Source organism: Anser cygnoides, chromosome 18 (genome assembly GCF_040182565.1).
Source record: "Anser cygnoides isolate HZ-2024a breed goose chromosome 18, Taihu_goose_T2T_genome, whole genome shotgun sequence".
NCBI classification, from domain to species: Eukaryota; Metazoa; Chordata; class Aves; order Anseriformes; family Anatidae; genus Anser; species Anser cygnoides.
The window spans coordinates 10148879-10171503 of record NC_089890.1 but is presented as its reverse complement, the minus strand read 5'-3'; the positions used below and the strand labels follow the sequence as shown (position 1 = coordinate 10171503).

General features: G+C 39.0%; 1 protein-coding gene across 7 annotated transcripts in view; it reads right to left on the bottom strand.

Moving 5' to 3' along the window:
* Window positions 1-22625, bottom strand: part of BRIP1 (BRCA1 interacting helicase 1) — a 120440-nt gene that overhangs the window by 2548 nt on the left and 95267 nt on the right. For all 7 annotated transcript variants that reach the window (XM_066979409.1, XM_066979411.1, XM_066979410.1 and 4 more), the window contains 3 exons: window positions 3916-7350; window positions 2231-2454; window positions 1487-1607 (listed from right to left, as the gene is read on the bottom strand). In XM_066979409.1, coding sequence (XP_066835510.1) covers window positions 7291-7350 — 60 coding nt within the window. In that variant the 3' untranslated portion in view covers window positions 1487-1607; window positions 2231-2454; window positions 3916-7290. The remainder of the gene's footprint in view (window positions 1-1486; window positions 1608-2230; window positions 2455-3915; window positions 7351-22625) is intronic.

Sequence of the window (22625 nt, the reverse complement as noted above, 5' to 3'; positions counted from 1 at the left end):
TTGTGCTTCAGAAGTAATATGAAACAGTCAGCACGCAATGGATACCTAGACTGAAAGCAAAGGTGACAGCTACCGAGCAGCTAAGTGCCAGACAAAATGGAAGTGAGGATAGGTAATCAATTCAATTTAAAGTCAAAAATAAAAGTAGACACAATATCTTACCTGCTTAGACATCTTTGGTAAGAATTCAGTCTAAGACTTACTTATGAGAACACTAAAGATGATCAAAATGAGAAAAACACCAAAGATTTCAGTCATATAAAAATTCTCTTTTAAATGAATCTGCATTCTTCTTTCCCATCCTTCTTAAAACACGATCAATTCAAAGCTTAGAAAACTCCTCCCTTCCCTCCCTCCCTCAGGCTTTCCCTCTCAGCATTCATCACTATGAAAGAAAGTAGACAGGTTAGAGGCAGGAAAAACTTCCACTGGGATTTCTGCCCAGTGTCACAGAGAAGGACTGGATTTACACTCAGTGTTAAAACTGAGCACATGCCTGTTACACAAATGTTTGGATGTCAAGCAGTTTTTCTACATTGCTTCATCGGGAACGTGCAAGGAGAGAGCGGTTTAACTCTGTATAAACGTCACCCAAGCACTACGAGACTGGAAGGTGTTGGCGCAAGCTGACTGCAGTGCATGAAAAAGCAAGAGGGCAAATCTCAAACAATACAAACACCAGACATTTAGAGTGAGACGAGCGTACGTTGGAATACTGATGTCTTGATGGATTCCCTGACTGTTCTCCCCTGTGTGGCACAGCTTGGCAGCAGCAGAGGCTGCTGCAGCACCAGCCACAACATGACACTGACTCCAAGAGAATGAGGGATGCTTCCAGTCCCCATGGAGAAGCAGAAGGAAGAGCCAGTCCTGCGAGCTGTGCTATTGGATCAGGATTCTATTTAAATCTGCTTAGAAAAAAAACAGGTGAAGTCACCCAAAGGTGACATATGTTCAGTGATCACAGACTACAGAGCGCTGTTTCTCTTCAAAAGGGAAAACAAGCCTGCTATAACCTCATCTGAAAACGTGGAGGCTGGAAACATTAAATCAAGAACCTGGAAATATAAATACCCTGCAGCTCTTTGAACCCCAAGAAACGAGGACCACACCTGCATGTCCCATACTAGGGCATGCCCCCTAAAGCACAAAGGGACCGCGTGTGCTGTTGCTAGCTCATTCTCCTCTTCACAAATGCTAATCTGAGTTACAGATGCAAAGGAGCCACTACTAAATCCTTGTTCAGACCAACTACTAACACAAATCAACATATGTAAAGCTAAAAATCCTTACTTACTTGTATTCTTACTCTTACCTGTGGTTTTAAAAAGGAAAACAGCCTCAACTGCAGTCTAAGAACTCCAGGGAAGTTCAGGATTTACAAATGCTAATACACTCTGCAATGATTCAGTCTACAGCCATTAGTAGACAACTTAATTTTTGCTTTGCTTCTCTCATGCACAACATGAAAATAATATTTACTCACCTCTGGGAAGCAGTTAATTAGATCGCCTGAAAATCAATGTTCATCCATAAACAGGAAGAGAACAGGAAGTAGGAAGTCAGCAGCCAGGAACGAAATGCAAGGAAAAACGTGAACTTGAAAACTAAAAAGAGAAGAGAAAGGCAGAAAATTAAAAAATAAAACAAAAACCTCCTTCTTGCCAAAGAGCAAAAGCAACTGGCAACATGGATACGAGCTGTCTGAGGATCAGAGTTTTGATGCGGAACACGTACACTGCTCTCCGCATGCTAAGCAACGCGGCCAACCCGTGTGGAGTTGTGCACAGGACACAAATGAGTGTGAGATGATGAACTCTACACACGGAGATACCACTCAACGTGGAGTCAGCAACTTTGCTGTTATGTACAGAGGTTTAGGTTGTTCCCCAACTTCACTTGTTTTAACCATTTCTGTCTCATTATATTTAAAGAAATACAGGTAACCCAGCTACGCGTTATATAGCCTGAAAAATAGGTCTCTGAAAAGGTGGAAAAAAAGGAGAAAAGAAGCTGTTATCCTATTTAGGATGGACTAAACATGTCCTCCCTCCAGGATCTCTTAGTACTTCTTTGGTTATGTTTGAATTTTAGATACATGGGCCAGACGTTATCATCACACTGATGCTAATAAAAAAAATCCTATTAATTTCAGAATGACAGAGTATTCTCCTACCACTTACGCTGCATGCCCCTTTCCTGAAAGGCTAATATACTAGTAATTCCTTACTTGGCTCCAATGCTATGATCAGATGTTCCCTTGGAAATATTTTCTTCCTTTGTGCTGTTTCTGCGTGCAGATTGAGATTTGTTGTGTGGCAATGGTTTTCCACAGCCCAGCTTTTTTGTGTCCTTCCCAGTTTTCCTTTGCACAGATCTTGAAGTGCACCAACTCTATGAATCATGCTTTCTTCTAATAAAATACTATCTCAATTCAATGAAAAGGTCAGGTTTCTGTAAAAGAGATTCAGAATGAGCAATAACTACAGTAAAAGTTTTTTTTGCTGTTGTTGTTCTGCATTTTCTTTCTCCTTATTTTTGGGAGGTCAGAGACTCCTTAGAGGACCAGTAGCATTAGGCAAACTGAGCAATTCATTGCGTCGGCAGTATTTTATAGCTTTATTCTCATTTAAGGGATACCTCTTTCTGCTGGAGTCCATTAGCTGAGCAGGGCGAGGGATTGCCTTCTGCTGCCTCCTGGGCAGGGCCATCAAGAGCTGGCGCAGCTCTTGGGTCAACAAAATACCTGTCCTCTTACTCCTCTGACCTTTCCCACCCCTGTTCCTAAAGCATACTGACAGGGAGCCCCGAGGCAGCTGCGAAGGGTCAGAGCAGACGGAAAGGAGCAGGGGGCCACTGGGGGCACCGACTTTCCCTGAGCACTGGCCAGGGGGAGCCCAGGTTGTTTCCCCCCTCCGAACCAGAGATCTTTGCACCGGTGCTCGCAGTTAGGAAGCAACGTGCTGCTGAGCCTGCTGTTCTGGCAGCACACGTGGAGGCCTGGAGTCAGGGCTATGGTTTCTGGCTGCCAGTACAGATGCCCTGGTTGCCTGGGCAATAAGCTTTGCCTGTCTCACTGCCTAAACAGGCAAGACCTGAAGATCTTTGGGGTATCGATGACGTCTTTCGTGTGCTGGTGTGATGCCTCACACAGAGGAACCACTGGGAATTACCAGTGTAAAGTGATAATAATGGCTGTCCGCACATTTCATTTAATAGGGTACATTCCTTTTGCAGTGTTACTGAAAATCACTAAAGTACAAATGAAATAAAAACTGTTCTTTTACTTACTGCTAATAGCAGCCAGTCATACTATCCTTGATAGCCACATATAATAACATTCGAGAAATGTTTTAAAATGGCTTGCACCATGGCAAAATAGCACACTATAAATGAGACTTCTGGAGATGTTACCTAAATTAGTCTTGTTCGAATGCCTTTGTGATATTTAATCATAATAGTAAAAGTCAGAGTGCTTTTACCTTTCCATCAGAAACTGGTCTTATGTGTTTTGCTAGCCCCAGTCTATACTGGCAATGTGGTGTCGTGGTATATAATTTCATAGACACAAAGACACTTCACTAGCATAGCTCTCATTATTAAACAATATATTTTAATTGTCACCACCTTTCTCATATAGACATGGGCCAAATCTATCCTTATTGGCTTCAACTGAGCTACACAAGGGATGAATTTGGCTCAATATATATAAAAATACAGCAAGTCAAGTAATAAAAAGAAATGTTTGGGTTTCTTTTTTTATAGCAGTCAATGCTTTTTGCCATAAGAACACATATGCCTGGCCAGTAAAATCCTGTGATAAAGGACTAAAGTGTTTAAGACTTCATATGCAGAATAGCCCATGGTGTTTAATTACAATAGCAAAAGATGCCATGTTATAAAAGCATTTCTTACCTGGAGAAGGGATCCATGCTCTCCAATGAAGCTTAATTACCCAGGGCATGCTGAGTTTTTCCCTCCTGGCAATAACCTCTAACACCAATAACTCTGCTATTTCTTTTGACATCTGACTAGCTGAATATTGTTAATTTTTGTTCTAATTTCCTTATTTGGATTATAGCCTTCCAGTGTTTTACTTCCGATGAAAGTTTTGAACATTGTAAGAGCTTCATTCCTGGGACATTCCTCTTTCTTTCTCCCACTTTTCCCATTGGAATTTCGCGCTCTCAGCCCTGTTCTGGCACTCCTGCTCCCCCATCTCTTTATGCCTTCCCAGCATACTTGGCTCCAGATGTAGATTTATGCATTTCCCCTCTTCTGATTCTTTTCTGCTCCACTAGAAAGGTTTCAGCTTCATCACAGGCCCAGAATATCCAAATTTCTGCAGCACGAATTTACTTAAAAACATTAAAGAAATTGCCTTGCCAGCCTGTAAGTCCCATGCACTCTGGAGTCCTTTGTTTTACAGCTCTCACACAAACACACAAATCCACACATGGGGCGGTAACGTTCTGAGACGGGCAGTGAAGCTTATGAGGAGTCATTTCTTACTTCTGCAAAAAAAAATCCAACTGATATTATTTTGGGGAAACTGAGTCTTCATTATTTATTAAGTTATATTAGATTTATAGCTCAGATTTGTGCTGAACTTTTATTAATTCATAAGGAGAAGATTCAATTTTTATAGAGAAAACCTGCTTTTTTTGAGGCGGGGAGGAAAGCTCTCCTTGGAAAGCGATGTGATATTGAGCCATGATTTAGAATCATCACCTGCATTATCCTCCTCATCCTCGCGCCTGCATCCTCAGCTTTTGATGAAGTCAATTTCCTGAGTGCATGTGAAAGCCTGTGGCTGCAGCCTGGAACAATCCTACCTCAGTGCTTCCCTTGTGTTGTTGATCCTTTAATTTCCTCCAGCCGACTCCTGCAGGGGACTAGTTCGAAGTTTTATGCTACTCTTTTGGACTAATCATTTACGACTGACTTAAAAAAAAATATCACTTGCATACTGCTACTGCTAGATAGGAGGGTCACTAATTGGGATGTACTTCTAGCCAAATGGCAACACAGGTTTAACAGTAATTCACAGGAACCTAAAAATTGTGCCCAAAGCTTTATAACCAGACCAGTTATTTAGAATCTCATTCAGAAATTATGGTTGCAATCTATAAAATACCTCTGTAGTGCAAGTTTTCACACCTTTAAAAACTCGGCTAGCAGAAAGTCATATAAAACTGATTAATAGAAGAAATCACAATATCAAGGGAAAGATCTCCTATTCTGCCGGGTTATGAAAGTTACACCCAGGACTCTCATCATGTGACCCAGTTCTATGTTAAAAACACAAGATCTGAGAGTTTCTGATATTACAGATCTGAAAGAAAGATTAGAAGTTTAAAAATACGTGCCTTAGGGGTTAACTGTTGACTAATGACAGAACAGGAAACAAGATGAAAATACAACAGGGACATACATTAATTTATCCAGGATTATTGACATTAATTTGCAGTAATATGGAGATCAAAACAGTAAGTTTACTATATGAAAAAAGCAATACTCATTAAACACTACTTTTGAGATAAAATTATTAAATTTCAACTTAAAGTTGAGAATCTGATGCTCATCTCTTAGATAACTTCCCCGTTACTTTGTTTTATAATGTTAACTCCATTATCACAGATGCACAGCCTTCCAAATACGTTCTTTGTAATTAGTTAGGCTTTATTGAGCTATGCAAATGAGGCCTACCATGACAGCAGTGAGCCAGGCTTAAATACACAGATATGAACGGTCAACTATAATTCTTATTTTTGTATTTGCATACATTATAGGTGACAAAGTTGTTCTTGATTTTTTTTATTACATTAAAGGATAACTTTATAAAATTTTGATTTATTATACACACCAGCTATCACTAGTAACTACTGTTATTTCTTAAAATCAATACAAGTACATTACTTCAAGTGAAAGCAAAGTCATACTATGTTTTTGAGAACAGAAATGGATTCTGTTGCTATTTCTGGCCGCATCTGTTAGCCTGGCTCAGATTCACTCGTACAGTGTGAGTAAAAGCTAGTAATTCAACCATTTCACACGCTCATGATAAAAACCCGAGATTCAATTAAAAAATTATTCTGGCATACTAAGTTAAATGTCTTCCAAACTACTTTAGGAAACAGAAAGGAGGAGATAGAAAGTCTGAAGCGATCATTTATATGAATGGTTACGTATGGCAGAAACAAAAATCTCAAGCAGCAGCCGATTTATACGCTGCTAATTCCTTCCTTAGACGATCAGACTTAGACTGGTCTGATTTCAGCAGGAAAATCTCTGCATAGAGATCAACACTGGTCTCAAGCATAAGATCCTAATTATTTGAAAGGCATTTGTTTTCATAGCTTTTTTTTTATGTGTCCAAGTCGATGGCATTTTAATGCCTTATTAAATGGTTGTTTTACAGCAGCCCGTCTGTTCAGTCTCTGTGCCCATGTCTGTACTTTGTGCTGCAGGATTTTACCTTTCATGCTAGCCAAAAAATATTTTCCAAATTCCCTATAAAAGTTTTCGATATTTCCTAAGACAAATAGAGTGGGTTTTTTTTACGTACTCTAAAATGACATTGATATGGTAGATATGACATGTATGTCTCTCCAGTTACGGTGTGCTTGCAAAAAAGGTGAAGGTTTGTGTTCATTAAAGGGATATACTGAGCTACCTTGGGCCCAGCTTTATATGATTTTTTTTAATTACATAAGCAAATGCAAATGTTTTCATTTCTGTTTTTCTTTAATTCAGTTTAAAATCCAGCAATACAAAATATGTGAACGTTCCCCTACCATGTTTTTAGCCCAGATGTTGCCATGTGGGTTCTCTAAATGCACAAAAAATAAAAAATGAACCAATTCAAAACCAACCTGAAATAAAATGAAATTGAAGATAAATTTTTGTATCAAATTACCGTGAAGTGCACGCAAGGTAAACAAACATTCATATGTGGAAAGGAAGGTAGATTTAAAAATGGTATATTTACTAGCACTCTGACAACAGTCCCAGTGAAATATTTCTGTTAAACGTAACGGTGAAACCTTTGTTTTGTTGAAGGCAAATGGCAGAACCCCCACTGACTTCAATGGGGCCAGAATTTGTAACCAGGTAGCTTTTTCCCTCCACTCATACACAAAGATTGTACTGCTTCGCCACTTACACCAGAGTATTTTTATGCAGTTAGCATTAAATAGCAAAATACTTATCTGTCTTATTAGTCCTGATGAATACATGTATGGATCAGCAAAATCTTTTAAGATAAAGTATAATCTAAATTGCCTGTTTTCAGTTCTTAGGGTTCTGTAGCAATAAGCAATAATGAACAGACGATGGAAGCAGCCAGACCTACAAAAGAAATAGTATTTTAAAAGTACTGTACTTAGGGGAAAAAAGAGTTGCCTTTATACATAAAGAGCTCTATTCATTAAAAGAAGTTTTTACAAATGTGGTTATTTCAAATAGTCAAAAAGTGTGAAATACACTTAAAATGAGTAAAATTTGTGGGTTTTCCTATGGGTTAAATATGTGCCATACTAATAAAGCTCTCCTCACACCTCTTCCTAACTCATAGTCTTTGGCCTCATTCTGCAAGATGTTTTGAATTGAGGGAGCTCAGCACTTTGCTGGAATTGACCATGGGCTACTAAAGTCCCAGCTCTGCAAAGATTAATGGACTTTAAAAGGATCCAGAAGAAATCATCTATATTTGACGTTCAGCATGGCACACATCGCCGTGTCTTGCAGCAAGCCCATCAAGAACAAGCATGAGTGAGCTCCATGTGCTTACCTGGGACCTAGCGATTCCACCCCGAGGAACCCATGGAGGACAGGGCACGCTAAGGGGACTGTTACACTGAGTAGCTAAGCAGGCACAATAAAGGTGACATGAGAACGGAGACGAGTCACACAAATCAGAAACACCAACAAACCTCAAACCGTCTCCCCTACAGTCCCCATCAGGTCAACAGCTTACAGACAGAGGACAACCTGTGTTACGTTTCATGAAAGGTTTCCTATGTTGATACAGGTCAGTATTACTGGATATCCTATAGTAACATAGCAGTACTGTTGACTTAGATTCAAGCTCATTCAACAGAGATTTAACAAAGTGATGAAAATCTTTACAGAACTGATTTTCCAGTGTTTGATCCCTCCTGCTGCTTGAAGAAAGCTTTATATAGCTTTCAAATAAAACAACTCCATTAAAATGTGATTATTCATAAGAACCCACTTTGCTAGCTTTTGTCCTTTCAGATTTTAGCTCCCTATTATGTCCAGCAGTGCAGATATCTGTGTTTAAAATAAATGCTCTAAAAACCATGTCCTTATTTGCCTTTACTGCTGTAACTCTGCTGTCACGGTCTGTTGCTGCACGTCAAGGAGACGCTAGGAATGGAACATGACAGCTCCATGATGGTTCAAGCATGGAAAAACAAGACATGCTTTGGAAAGCATGGCTTTATGTGCAATAACTTTAACACTGAATCAGTTTGCTGTAGAAAAAAAGCCCTCAACATTTCACAGTATTTGTTTAATCATAGCAAGACAATTATCAGTCCATTACTTAGTTCACACAGGTGAAAGAAACCATAGCAATATTTTACAGAGAAATATAAAAATATATGTATTTCAACCACATCATATTGTATGTCTTTTATCAAAGTACAGATTTTCTTTACTTCTGTCTAACAGTAGAGAAGGAGAATGTAATGGCAATATACCTCCTTAACACTGACAAATTAACAAAATCCGAATTACTCCTGCATACTTCTGTCAGGAGAAAATAACGAATGACAAAGCCGTGTGTTTCTTCAGTACAGTTCCGCTTATTTACTACCAAAAAGTCTGTTACTGCCACATAACAGGAGAGGATGTCTTTGCCCTCGGCTCCAGCTCCCTGGCCGGGGGAAGGCAGACTTTGAGGACAGCCACTGTGACAACAGGGCACTGTGCCGCTTGTCCCTGCCACCTGCTCCTCCTGCCCTGCCCTGGCAGTGTCAGTAGTGGCCCTGGGACGATGGTCTCCAGACAAAACCACGCACCAGCCTGTTTCAGCCCGTGCAAGCGCGACGTGCCCGCTCCCTGCGCTCAGGAGGCAGTGCGGCCTTCAGGGCCCCGGCAGCCTGCGGAGGCTTTGTCCAAACCATTTATCCTTTTCCAGAGAAACGGCAGTGAAAATGTTCTATAGATTTAACCACTGTCAGATGTTCTCTGAGCGGAATATTAATTTCTCTCCTGAGAACATAAACTTTTTGTTGTAATAAGCCACCATGCTCTCAAGCCCTTTGATTTCCTCTGTCAGTGCTGCTCCCAGCCCGTAAGTGCCAGCATCTGGGCGCAGCCTGAAAGGTGTCTGAAACGTGGGGAGGCGAAAATGGGAGCAGTTACATGCACTTTTTTTAAAAACTGAAAATGTTAAATCACAGCATACCGGCCACTGAAATGGTTTCCTTCTCACCAAACTTATGCAGTGGTTTTACAATATTAGCAAAGCCACAAATAAACTGTCTGAAATAGCAGAAGCAGTAATCCTTAAGAAAACCAAAACCTTTTACCTGGCTGCCATTGTCTGGAGACCTGGTCAGGGCTGCCCTGCCTCCATTTTCTTTTTGTCTGTGAAAACCATTCCCTGGCTGGCTGCAGACTCATAATTAATTACTTCTGCTTGCAATGATTCACTTGTCTTTGGATTTGATCTCAGGTTGCTGACTTTCAGCATATTACAGACCATTTGCAACTACATCAGTTCCTGTTCAAGTGTTTCACTTTGTACCGAGATATCATCTAGAGATAATGTGGAACAGGCATGCTCTATGATACCTTCTCCCCGTCCTCTGCAGTGCAGCAGGTGTTGTGCCAAAAGACATCTCTTTAAATTGCAGTAGGTCTCGTCCTGCTCTGAAAGCTGCTCCCTCCCCCTTTTCCTGTTACTTGGCTCCACAGGCTCTGGTCGGGCCACCATTTGACTTTAATCAGAATGTGAGTGAGGTCCAAAAACTGTTGAAAGCTCACTTATCCCATCCCAGTTCATTTCCTTGATGCCCAGTAGCACTTCTTACCGCTTTGCTTTTGCTAAACAGAGAGGTGCGGGGTAATGGGTTGGTTTCCCTCAGAATCAATCTGTGGTAGACCACTGTGTGCAGGCTGTATATTTATTGGATCTAGAGAACTGATTTTTAACTGCAAAAAAACTTTTAGGGAATCTGAACAGTATGCCAAAGCTGTGATCGTGGCACAGCCGTGCTTTCTTTATCCTTGTTAACACCAGTACTAACAGCAGCGGCGACTCTAACCTCAGCAGAGGCTCGCGGTTCCAGCATAGTCGGGAAGTACGGAGTCGACCTTTGTACCTGGCATCGATCTCTCAGCCGTTGTATTTTCACAGTGAGTTCCTTGTGCTAGATGGGATAAAGCTAGAGCAAGTATACCTACCTACGCCTCCACAGGCTGCAAGGAAATCCCCTGAGAACATGCTGCTGCTCTGCATTTAAATTAATTCAGAATTTAAATTTCTTAGTGCCAGAGAAAATTAACCTCTTCTTCAAACCCGCAAGGGCACTAGCAGCTAAGACTTCTGCAAAGGCATGACCCTTAAAATAAGATTTCTATCACTCTACCTTTACTTGGGTGAAAATGTACTGCAACAAGTAACTGCTGCACTAGTTTGCTGCTGTACCAGGAAAATCTGCACACTGCAAATCAGTTATCTGCAGATGCTATGCTTCACCCGGGCCACATAACTCAAGAAAATTTCCAGAGATTTAATTCATAAGACAATATTTCCAGCAGGTATTACTCTGTTACTAGCCATAATGAAATCTAAATCCTTTCTTAGCTTATCCATCATTTCAGTCAGATTTCTTGCTCTGAAGCAGAGGACTAATTTTCAAAACCAATTTTCCCACTTTTTGGACGTGTCGTGTCTCCCAGCAGTCACTGTCTCTGCTTGCCGCTGATTTATCCTTTTTCAGCCTGTCTAGTCCAATAACTTCAGTTTAAGAAACGGTACTTTATTCTATTCATTTCACAGATCCTAATATACATTCAAAAAGTAAACTGACCAAATCTAGAGAAAAGCTATAAGCTTTATCCTCATTCCTTTGGAGCTCAGCACTTTCAGCTTCATGTCTTCACATTTCCTGAACTGATTGAAGAACTTTCCCTAGACATTTCTGAGGCTCTGTCCTGGCCAGCCTCAGAGCAGCTTTTATGGCCAATTTTTTCATAAGTCTAATATTTAACTGAACTACTTCCTTTAATTTTTCCACAGCTGCCAATTTTCCTTGTTTTACAAACCAAGATTATCACTTTTCCTAATTGTACAGTAAGGCCAGGGATCAGATTAGGATCGCCCCTTTTCATCATTCATTTTATAAACAGTACTTGAGTTACAGGATTTGGCTGCTAGGAGCCCCCGTTTCTGTCCATCTTTCCAGTCATTCACCGGGGCCGTGATTTGAACAGACCAGATGTGCTCCTTACGAAACCCATAGTTCAGAAGAAGAGGTTTTTATATTTTCTGAGCTGATCTATCTGTAAATTTCAAATTACAAGTACTTTTCCTCCTAATTTACCACTCATTGGCTGACAATCTTTTGTTAAGCTAGGTGCTTCAAATGTGACCTATGGACTTCAAATATGACCTAAGATTCTGTCATTTCATTCTTTCATTTCTTTCAAAAACCGGTATTTTAGCTTCATATGAGCAGGTAAGTTACAGGCTGGTCAAAACTTTCCTGCTTTCTACTGTCTTCTGGTAAACTTTCCGGGTGAGAGCAGCCAGATTGCCGGTCAAGTCAGTGACCTTGTCAGTTCATTCTTGTAGTTTTGCAGCCAGCCTTACCATCTGGCCAGAGAGTTGTGTAGGTGGCCCTCGTTTCTGAAGAGGACTTCTAGACATTTCAGACTCTTGTTGTAGTTACATCTGCCCATCTTTGATTTCTGCAAGCCCTACATAAAACAAGGTACTGGGGGGGGGGGGGGGGGGGGGGGGGTGAAAAAAAAAAAAAGAAAAGGAAAAAAAAAGAAGCACCAACATTTCAGATACTGGTGTTTAAAAACACTGTCTGGATGTTCTGAATTAATATTGTTAGAAGTCGCCAAATGGCTGTATGCCAAGATTCAACCCAAGGTGTATTTTTATGGCAAAGCTATAAACCCACAAAATAAGTGGTTTATAATGGAAATTCTGACACACTTTTAATATTAAGAGCAGAAATACACTGGATGTGGCAAGTAAGTATTTGACAGCTGCGGTACTCACTTGTCGGCTGTTCTGCCCTAACAAGTCCCTTTTGATGGTGGGATTCCTCCTTTATCTTGTTCTGCTTCAGCCACGTGGTTTTGGGGCAGATGGGCTGAGCCATGCTTTGTGTTCATTCCGGAGCCTCTCGGTACCCTCTTTCTGGGTGATTACAATGAAAAGCAACAGCTGGGATTCACCAAGTACGGAAGTCTGCAGTGTTCTGAAGCTCGTGGCAAGGACTCAGCTCCGCACAGAGAGCAGGTTTCATCAGCCAAGGGACAGGAAGTTTCCTCTGCCATTGATCCCTTCGAGTGGCACTTCTCGCACAGTGACAAGGTATCGTGGCTGGGAAGAGCTGTAAGACTGAGCAGGTGGGCACTGCTTTCAACTTGAAACCCACAGGCAGAAACCATCCTTGGAAGCTTGTTGATGCTACGGTTATGGATCAGCCCATGCACAACTGGAGAAAGGAGCCACCTTGAGCAATATGTTGGACAATCTACCAGCTTACATAGGCACAAAGATTATCGATCTGCTGTGAATGCAATAATAAGGAAATGGCAGTTGTGGGGGTAAAGGACTAAAAATAATTTCAGAAGGCTGAAACATCATACAAATAAATCCTATACCTAAGTTGAGATATTATAACCCTGATCTGGAGGAAAAAAAAAAAAAGACAGGACAGTTTTACTCACAGGTGAATGCTCTAACTAGTCACCTATATTAGAAGCCTCCCACTGACATCATTTAGAACATCATTTAGAACACACGTATATTTAACAAGGGAAAGTAGGAGGGGAAAGCGTGAAAAAACAGAACCATTTTTTGTCAGAAACATCTAAGATGAGAGTGTTCAAAACAGCCATCCAAATGGTATGTGCTGGCTCTGTATCTGATCTGTCCGTATGGCATGTTTTAAACCTGAGATTTCCAAATACAGATAGGGGGTTATGGATGTCTTTCCCATCCCAAGCTTCTTGATTTGCAGTCACGTTCTTCAGGAAAACCAAGAAAGAAATTAACTAATCTGTGACTGTCAGAATAGAGTTTGAAACACACGCATATACACACATATACACATCTTGAACTTATTTCATACTTCACACACAAGTTGGAGAGAAAAGATTTTGACTCAAAGTGAATGAAACCTAAACAGCTGACAAACAAACAAAGGATGATGGATTAAACTTTCCAAGTAGCATGCAAGCCTCCTCCGCTATAAAATTAAGTTTCCTACTCTTAATGCGTAGATTAACTGCAACAGCAAATAATAATGCAGAAAGCTTTTTCTTTTAAATAAAAAATGAGAGGAAATGAAAACCAAATTACACATTACTTAAAAATAATATCTGGAGATGAAATAAAACATTTGTGACTATGAACCAAGATTCATACCCTTACTTCCAACATCTTCCATTAACACCCCTAGGAAATTTAACACAATTAAATTAATGTCCTAAAGGGTACGCTGGATCGAGGGAAGCAGAGCCTGGGGCATACTAAGTGGCTGCAGTCTTTGAAAGAGTCTAAAGCTTAAAGACACAAGAAAATTTTACTTACATCTTGAGGATATTATTCATGAACTTACATTAGCTTAGTTTGGTAGATTCTGCGAGCATTTATAGAATGCCTAGAAATTAAAGCTCAAAAAAGGGCATTGTTTCATTTCAAATCACAAGCAGGCTGCTTGTCTCAGATTTGAAAGCCTTTGTGATTCTCTACAGAACTTCCTGTAAAAACAAAATTCTGCATAATGATTTAAGACAGGAGTGAAACCGTATTGATCAAAACACAAAGTTGAATACAAGTCAAGAACTGGATGGAAGCTGATGGCAAGACAGTATATGAACACTTCTTAAAAAGGATATATCTGGACACATCAATAATCATGCAATTAGAAGTTTTTTAAGGGCTGCAAATTCATAAGAAAGTCAATGCTTATACAGCCTTGTGCTTTTCATGCTGGACCAATTGGTAGAGTTAGCTAAACTGCCTATGGTCTACAACAGACAAGAAACATCTCGGTGGTTATGTGCTCCAGCATTTCTCTGTGGAATTACACCTGGTATGTGAGACAAATGCACTGGCTTCGACTTGAATTAGATCATTAGTACAGATACACACCTTTCACCAGGTATGACGGATACTATTTTTAAATGCAGTACAAACTCTGCTGTTGCTACTTTATTAAGTCTACTTAGTCTACATGTCTTTCAAGTCTGCATATCTACATGCCTTTTGAGCTAATCCTTTCAGTGGCTCGTTTCATGTTGATAGGTAGATAAATAGACAGCCAGACAGATAAGAGAAAGATAAGGGCAAGAACTGCTGTATTTTTAATATTCTGGTAACGGAGGTTATGTTCAGGCCAACTTCTGTCATGCAATGGGACTACAAGGTCCTGACTCCTGCCTTCATATCTTTTCTGAACAAATGGTACCTATTATGTTTTTGGCTATTTACTTCAGTAAGCTTTTTGGGTGCCCTAAGCATATACACACATGCACGATTAAACATGAACATTCATTTTTTAAAAATATAAAATCAGTTCTGATGCAACCTGATGAGCTGAAGGAAAGTATCAATGTGTGGGGAAAGAGCCTTTGGCAAGACAGTTTATTTTTCTTTCTGTGGAGATCAGACTTTTCTTTATGATTAGTCTCATATGTTTCTCGCTGGTTACTTAGGTTAATTTTGTAAAATATAAATTAATGTTTATGTAAGTCAAATCTCTCTATTTAGATGCTATTGAAATGGAGCCCCAGCATGGGTACATGCCCAGCTGTGCCTCGCAAATGAGGAAAAGGAAGGAGATTGACAGCAGCTCTTGTTGCTCCACAGACCAGCTCTGCAAATCTACATCAGCCACAGTGCTTTCTTTGGACCAGCCTTCCTCCTTTTATTAGCTCTTTGCTGCTTTCCTGGGTAAGAAAATCAATGGAAATTTGATTTATTTATTTTTTTTAATATTTGTTTTGGTGTAACGGAAAGATAACCCAGGAAAAGTAATTCAGGCAGAACTCTCACAACTGAAAAATAAGATTTAAAAACAAATTAAGAGTTTTGTTGGTTGTAGTTTCTGTGGAAGAAACAGAAACTAACAGGCCCCTTTCTGGGTGCAATGATGCTCGGGAGCCTTGAAGGTCTAAGTATTTACTTCTGACACTATTTAAGTGAACACATTTTTCTTAAATAGTGTTAACTATTAGACTATTAGATTTAAAGAAAGGTATGCAATTTTCACCATCAAGATGTAAAAGGCTTAACAACCTAGCAGACCCCCTACAGTCCAAGCAACACAAGAGCCAGAGTATTTCTGCTACGATATGGGAGCAGGATGTGGAAAGTTGGAAGGTCACTGGAAAAAGCGTGTGCCATAGGACCTGCATTTTGGAATCATCAGGGAAAAACTGAGGGATGCAGACCATGAGTCCGAATGCAACCCCAAGCAGAGGGAACAGCAGGAATTCTAAAATCACTCAGAAAAAAGATAAATCTGTTTCTCAGGTCCTGTCTAGACTATGAAAAGATGGGTTCTGTCCCGCACTGCCAGGGCTGGAGAGGATGTGGTCAGCTGGGTGCATTTGATCATGTATGCGGTTGGACTGCACCAAACTGAAATCATTTTGCAGAACCAGTGTTCTCTGAAAATATTACTCTAACCCTAGCAGCAGTCTTGCTGGGCAGACAATGTCAACCTGCCAAATATAAAAAATGAGGTTTTGTTAAGCTACTTGTTATTAGCTGCTCAAACCTCGACTGCAGCTGAATGAAGAAACCCCAGCATTCCCACGACGAACACATGGCTTAAGCAAAATATGGGAGGTCCTTTCCTCGGAGAAGATCACCAGCCTAGGAATAATTGTTAAAATAAATACTTGAAAACTTGGCTCTCTCGCTTAACCTACACAAAAAGGAACAGTTAAGTCCATAAGCCAAAATTTCTGACTAACTTTTAAAAAGTATTTCTCCTTTGAAACAGCTAAGCAGCATACTTTGATCTTTCTGTGTGAAACAGTCTTTCAGAGTAATCATAGTCAATGTCCAGTCTCATTTTAAAGTATAATTTGTGGCTTTAATATTTACAAGGTTATTTTGAGGAAAAGTGAAAAATATAATTAATTTAGTATTGTTTAGCTCTGGTTTGAAGTCACAGATGTTATAAATTGAAGATAAGATACTCAAATTTTGAAATCTTTTGAAATTTTCAGTTGTGTATGGGACCAAATTTCTTCCTTCACAAGGCTCCAGTGTTCCCAGACTGAACTCCAGTTAATTTCAGGATGATTCAGTTTCTACCTGACATTAGAAGACAGAAACCATCTAACAGTAAATTCTGGATCATGTGAAGGATTATTTTGCTTTCCGAGTAATATTTTCCTAGAAGTATATATAATATAAACCACTATGGTAGGGGAATATTTATATATGAGTTATTTCCATACAAAAAGAAAATTATTAAGAAATAAAGCACACAACCTTCTTATATGAATGTACCACTACTGAACCACATATATAGGGCTGTCTGAAAAGGAGAAGCCTGGGATAAAGGCTGGGGTACGTGGCAGGAGAGACTATTGGAGCATAGATTAATGGAAAATGAAGAGCATGGAAGATGTTCATCGACTCTAGTGCAAAGCACAGCAACAGTTTAAACACAGATCAATACAAATAAAAGCTTATATTGACAGAAATCTTACCTAATGTAACACACGGTTTTATATTTAGTAACACACAAAAAAATAAAAAGCACTGGCTCAATCCTGCAAACTCTTTAATGCGAGTATCTACAGTCTCTCATTTTCTTGTTTTACTTGTGATTGTTTATATAAGCTTAGATAAACTGTATTACCTTCTGTTGCCTTAGAAATAACATTTCTAATATTTTGACAGTGTAAGTCATGCAATACTGCTTGTGCAAACAAGGACTGGACAAGAGGGTGGCAGCATCTTTTTTTTTTTTTTTTTGGAAGAGCTTTAATGCATGTCCTCCAAGCTGACACGTGCTTCCTAGATGAGAAAATGCAACATTCCTTCATGCACAAAACAGTATTTTAGTTGTAATGAATTCATCCGATCCAGTTTTGAAACAGAAATAAATGCAGAAGATTACATCTTCAGAACCCAGAAAGGAAAACAGCTCACGTGCCCTATGAGCTATTGTTACCAGAGGGTGAGTTTTCGCTAAAGGCACCAACAAAATTAAAAATAGGTGGCAAAGAGAGAACTGATTAAATGCTTACAAAAAGTAACATCCACTATCTCCACTCCTTTCCAACAGACATCCCCATCTGGAATTTATTTTTAGGATGCTCATTCCTTCTCACAGGTTCAATGCTACCCGTTTCACACCATTTAACTATTGAAAGCTCTTGCAATTCCGAGCCAGAGAAGCCAGAGCCCAGTGTATTTCACAGTGATGTAGCTAATGTGTCAGACTTGTAAAATAGCTCTTAGTGGTAGACCTCCATTTAGAGAAAGACGGAAACTAGCTTTAAATACTTAAGGCTTTAATATCTAGTCCATTACGCTGCAGCAAGGTCTTGTAAAGAGTCAATTATGGGATACTTCTGATTTGATCCACATGCAAGGGAAATCCGCTTCTTTACCTTTAAACCTCTGTAGTAAGTGTCCTGTTTAAATAATTAGTGACACTTTTTCTTTGATCAAATTGATTCACATTGTTATTCTTTTATGTTAATTTAAAACTTAATCCATGTAAAATCCAAGACAGATCTTAATCCATCACTCAGAGAGCTTTTACAAAAAGGCACTATCATGAGATTTTCCAGAAAACACGACAAGTTAAAGACAGTAGTGAACTAGCCTGAAATGTTCTCCCCCCCCCACACCCCTTCTGAAAACCTGTGAATCGCCAATGAAGTCAAAACTAGTAGCATGGGTAAGCAGTGAGACAATTCAGAAATAATTCTGAGTGGAGACAAAACTAGCAGCCTCTACAGGACAAAACCTATTCTCCAGCATATTTAATGACGAAGCCAAAAGCTCAGCGTTTCCTGCCATTAAAAGTCTGTTAATCATGGGAAATATTTTAAAGTAAACTGCAGCTACTTTAACTTATATTCTTGCTTTCTACTCAGAGCTTAGTTGTCCAGGTTACAGGGAAGTTAACAGCAACGAAGTTGGAAGGGGCTTCAGGCCAGACACAACTAGTTAAGGTGCTCAGGCAGTAGAGTAGGTAGAAGGAAAAATCCTCTCAATATTTATAATTTCATGCCCGTGCCATTGTCTTTCTTAAGATATTTCTGTAAATAAGAGGCTGGTAATAAAGTTAACCGTACAAGTAGATAAATATTTAAGTTTTGTCCAAGCCCATAAACTCAATAGACCATGCAAATTCTTTACTTGTTGTATATATTCAAATAATTTGCTTGAGTATCTCTACAGTGAAGTAAAAAATAATTACAATCTTAATTGAACATGAGCTGACCATTTCTGGATAGCAGTTACATTTTACTACAACATTTCAGATACTTGCATGTTTTCCAATAATATATTTTTAAAAAAATAATGCTTCCAGCCAGCAGCACTGCCCTTTATTTACAAAGGAGGCACAGGAACTGCTTTGCTAAAATCCTGCCGTATGTTTCTTCAAAAGGCTTGATGGAGGAATATTTACACCCTCCAAGTGTTTTTCTCAAATGTTACTACAACACTGCAAAAGAAATAATAACAGATAATATTTCACAATAATTAAAAAAAATATTTAAGGAAAACAAGATGACCATTTTGTTTAACTGCATGACAAAATCCTCAAGTAAAATTGTTTCATAAAATGACTAATGGAATGTAATTACTGTAAAATTTCCACTTGAGCATGAACAGCTGGGTCTTGAGGACCTCTGCTGTTCAGACTGTGCACTGTGCACCTCACTGTACAACTATGTCCAGAATATCATCTGTACTCAATAGCTAAAGTGAAGAACTTTGCCTCACCTTTAGCATTACTCTGGATGTCACAGTCAAATTTGAAAAACTATTTCACTTAGTACGATAACCTTGGCACTTGTGAGAGAGTCTCTCTCGGTCATCCACCATTTATGAAGTCAGAGACTACTGTGAACATTTAAATAGCCACTATTCCAATTCACATGCTTAAATTTGTATACTGATGATGAAACGTGGAGATCCGTGCATATTTTCTTTTCACCATTTCAAATAGAGTAGAATAAGAAGAAACTCACAAATAATGTTGGAGAGATCATAGCACCAAAGATATGGCAAATGCAATCTGGCGTGCTCTACACTGATACAACAAAGTGAAGATGAAATCTTTACAGAGTTCCTTTTTCACAGGAATATTCTCCATCTTGTTGGACGATAGCAAATCAAAACAATTAACACTCAGAAGCTTGAGACAACAGCAGCAGCCCAACGAGGCTGTCTCGATACAGCCAGGTGGCTCGAATGGCACAGGAACTCTGACTACGACCCGGCCAGCTCGCTCTGTCACTGGCCACAAATGCCAGTCCCTCTCGTGTACAAAGGAGGAATATTTCAGTTAGGGTTACAAATGCAAATGAGAAAAAGAATGCATTGTCACTAAAGAGGCACTTTCAGGGAGGATCAGAAAGGTGTTTTAGTCTGCCCCTTAGGTTTTGGGAAAAGCACCCTCGCTGTAATAATCTGAGCATTGCACGTACAGCACTCACACACAACCTACTGACTTGCACGTGCTACGTGCACGTAAAAGCTGCTGAGATGTATTGTAATCTTAGGCTACTAATTGGCCTTTACTAAGGAATAGTTTTTGTTTTTCTGGAAAATTTGGACAGTAAAAATTTACCCCAGAAGCACTATCTGGCTTTTGAACATCAGTTGAAGAAAGCCTGCACAGACAGAGCACAGGCACCGCTCTCGCTCCACCCGCGGTGTCCTGCCCTTGACAAGTACTCCCCTTTTAGAGGTATTAAATCTTGGCAACATCCATCGGAGTTCCCACTTAAACTGAAGTAAGTACATGTACAGAAGGGCTCTGTCAACATATCTGAGTGGAAAGATGTTTGGATTAACTAAGAAAACCTATTCCAAATCTCAGATAATAAAATGTCCTCCTAAATCCTAATTGCAACTTTCATCTTGTGTCTCAGACCTTGCCACCAGCTGATGTGCCGATACAGATCAAGTGTTTAGTTTGATAAATGCGGCTTACTAGGGTCTTGGTATTGCTGACTGACAGAGTAGCTGAATAGGATCCAGGCTTCTAAAGGTGATTATCTGCCTAAAGAAGGAAGAAGATGAGCACAGGACAACCTTGTTTGTCATTTTGCGCACTTAATCAGACAAAGCTCATAATACTAAGAGCTCCTCTATACCATCAAAAATAAAACAAAAGCAGCTTGCAAATAAATTACACTACCATTTTACAGGGGGGAAATCCATATGAATGCATTGGATAATTTTATTTTAGTTGCTATTTTCCGGAACTTATAATGGGAAAATATGATTATATTTATTCCCCAAAAGTCTTTCCTTAGAGTACTGAATTTGGAGCTTATCGCAGCCAGATTTTGCTGTACAACACACATAAAGCAACATTCTTATTTTAAACAGTATATCAAGGTAGAAAGTTACTAGATAAGACCTGTTCTTCTAGTTTAATTTGCTATCTTATTCTTGGATTATTCTTGGTTCTGCTTTAGGGTTAATATAACATCTACATTTGTGTTACAAACTTCTTTTTATTATAGAGAAATTTTATTATATTTAATTCACATTTCTTTAACCAAGAACTTGCATTAAATTGGTTTAATACCACTAAAAATTCAAACTGAGTATTAAAAGCAGACAATCAAAATACATCCAAATAAGCAGCACTTTCAGTGTGGGGTATTCCACCATTTAAATGAAAAATAAAAACAAAACCCCAAACCTGAATAAGCAATAAAGATTCCTAAGTAGCACTGCTTTAATACTAGAACATCAAAAAGAATGGAGTCAAAGTCTCAGCTGATACACATTCAATACAGAAAAAAAAAGTACACAGAACTGCCAGTATCTTGTTTTTGTCATTAGTGTTAAAACTTAACAGCCACCGAATCCCTATTTTGTATTGAAAGGTCCCAGTCTTCACTTGTATATCCCATACAGCAATTATGACCATTGATGGCTTAAATAACACGAATTTCCAAAGCAAAGGCCATTTAACCTAAATATTTAGTTTGTGAGTAGACTCATTGACATCAGAAAGAGCTCAGTCTTGAAACGTCCAGCACTGACACTCAAAACTGCACTTTTTGGCTGCTGAGTGGTATCAGAATAAACATATTTTAGTTAAAACTTTCAAAATTTTACTATGTATTATTGGCAGCATCATTTATTACTATTAATTTCATAGCTAAAGACTTGGATTATCAATTCTGTCAATCCAAGCAATTTCCAACCACACCTAATTCTACATCTAAATCATTACAAGGATAAAGCTGTTATACTTGTAATGGTATTTGTCCTACTTTGAACATTACAAAACTGTTTTATCTAATCCTTTAGGAAACACCATAATGAGGCTCATCTAATGGCTTCTACTAGTTAGGAAGGCAAACTAAAAGATTTAGCTCCTCAGTCTGTCTCTAAATCTTCTAAGTGAAAGATGATTTACAGTTAAGCTATGAAAAATGCGACCACTCAAGTCTGGAAAGTCTCAATCTGATTTCAACAAACTTAAATCATGACAGAAGATTGTGTCTCACTAACTATAGATTTGCTTACCTAGGGAATCAGCATCTGTTGTGAAACATTCATTAAGTTATAAAAGGTTTATAGACTTGTCCAAGCTTCTATTGGGAAAAAAATGTTAGATTTTTACTGAAAACACTTATCTGAAATGTTAAGTAGATAGTTTCTGTGTTTGATAACTGAAAAAATGTTTTTCTGCCCCTTGTCATAAAAAATGTCATAAAAGCAAAAATATAAATAATTATTGTGAGAAAAAAACCCACACAGCATGATCTCAATACCTTAAGACAAATATTAATAGAAATTAATAGAGAAACTGTGGTTCTTTTTGATTTTGGGAAGCTAAATATCCATCATTTTTGAATTACCTGATCTCCAGAGCATCTAGAGAACAAAAGAGGATAGTACAGACCTTACAGAAGCCATAAGACATTTATAAAGGCAATATCAAGTTTTGCTTAGAACTTACATATTTAACAGCTAATGGTTTCAGATCATGCAAATCATGAGGTGAGAAGGGGAATGGAACCTATGTAATTATATTAAAATATAGATTATTTGTACCAAGCTTTTGAAGGCTGATGCCTGCCTTTCATATAGGTAGAGACCCATGCTCAATCACACCCTAGTACCAGCTCCACCCCTACTAATGTGTATGATTCCCTACTGAGCACTCAGA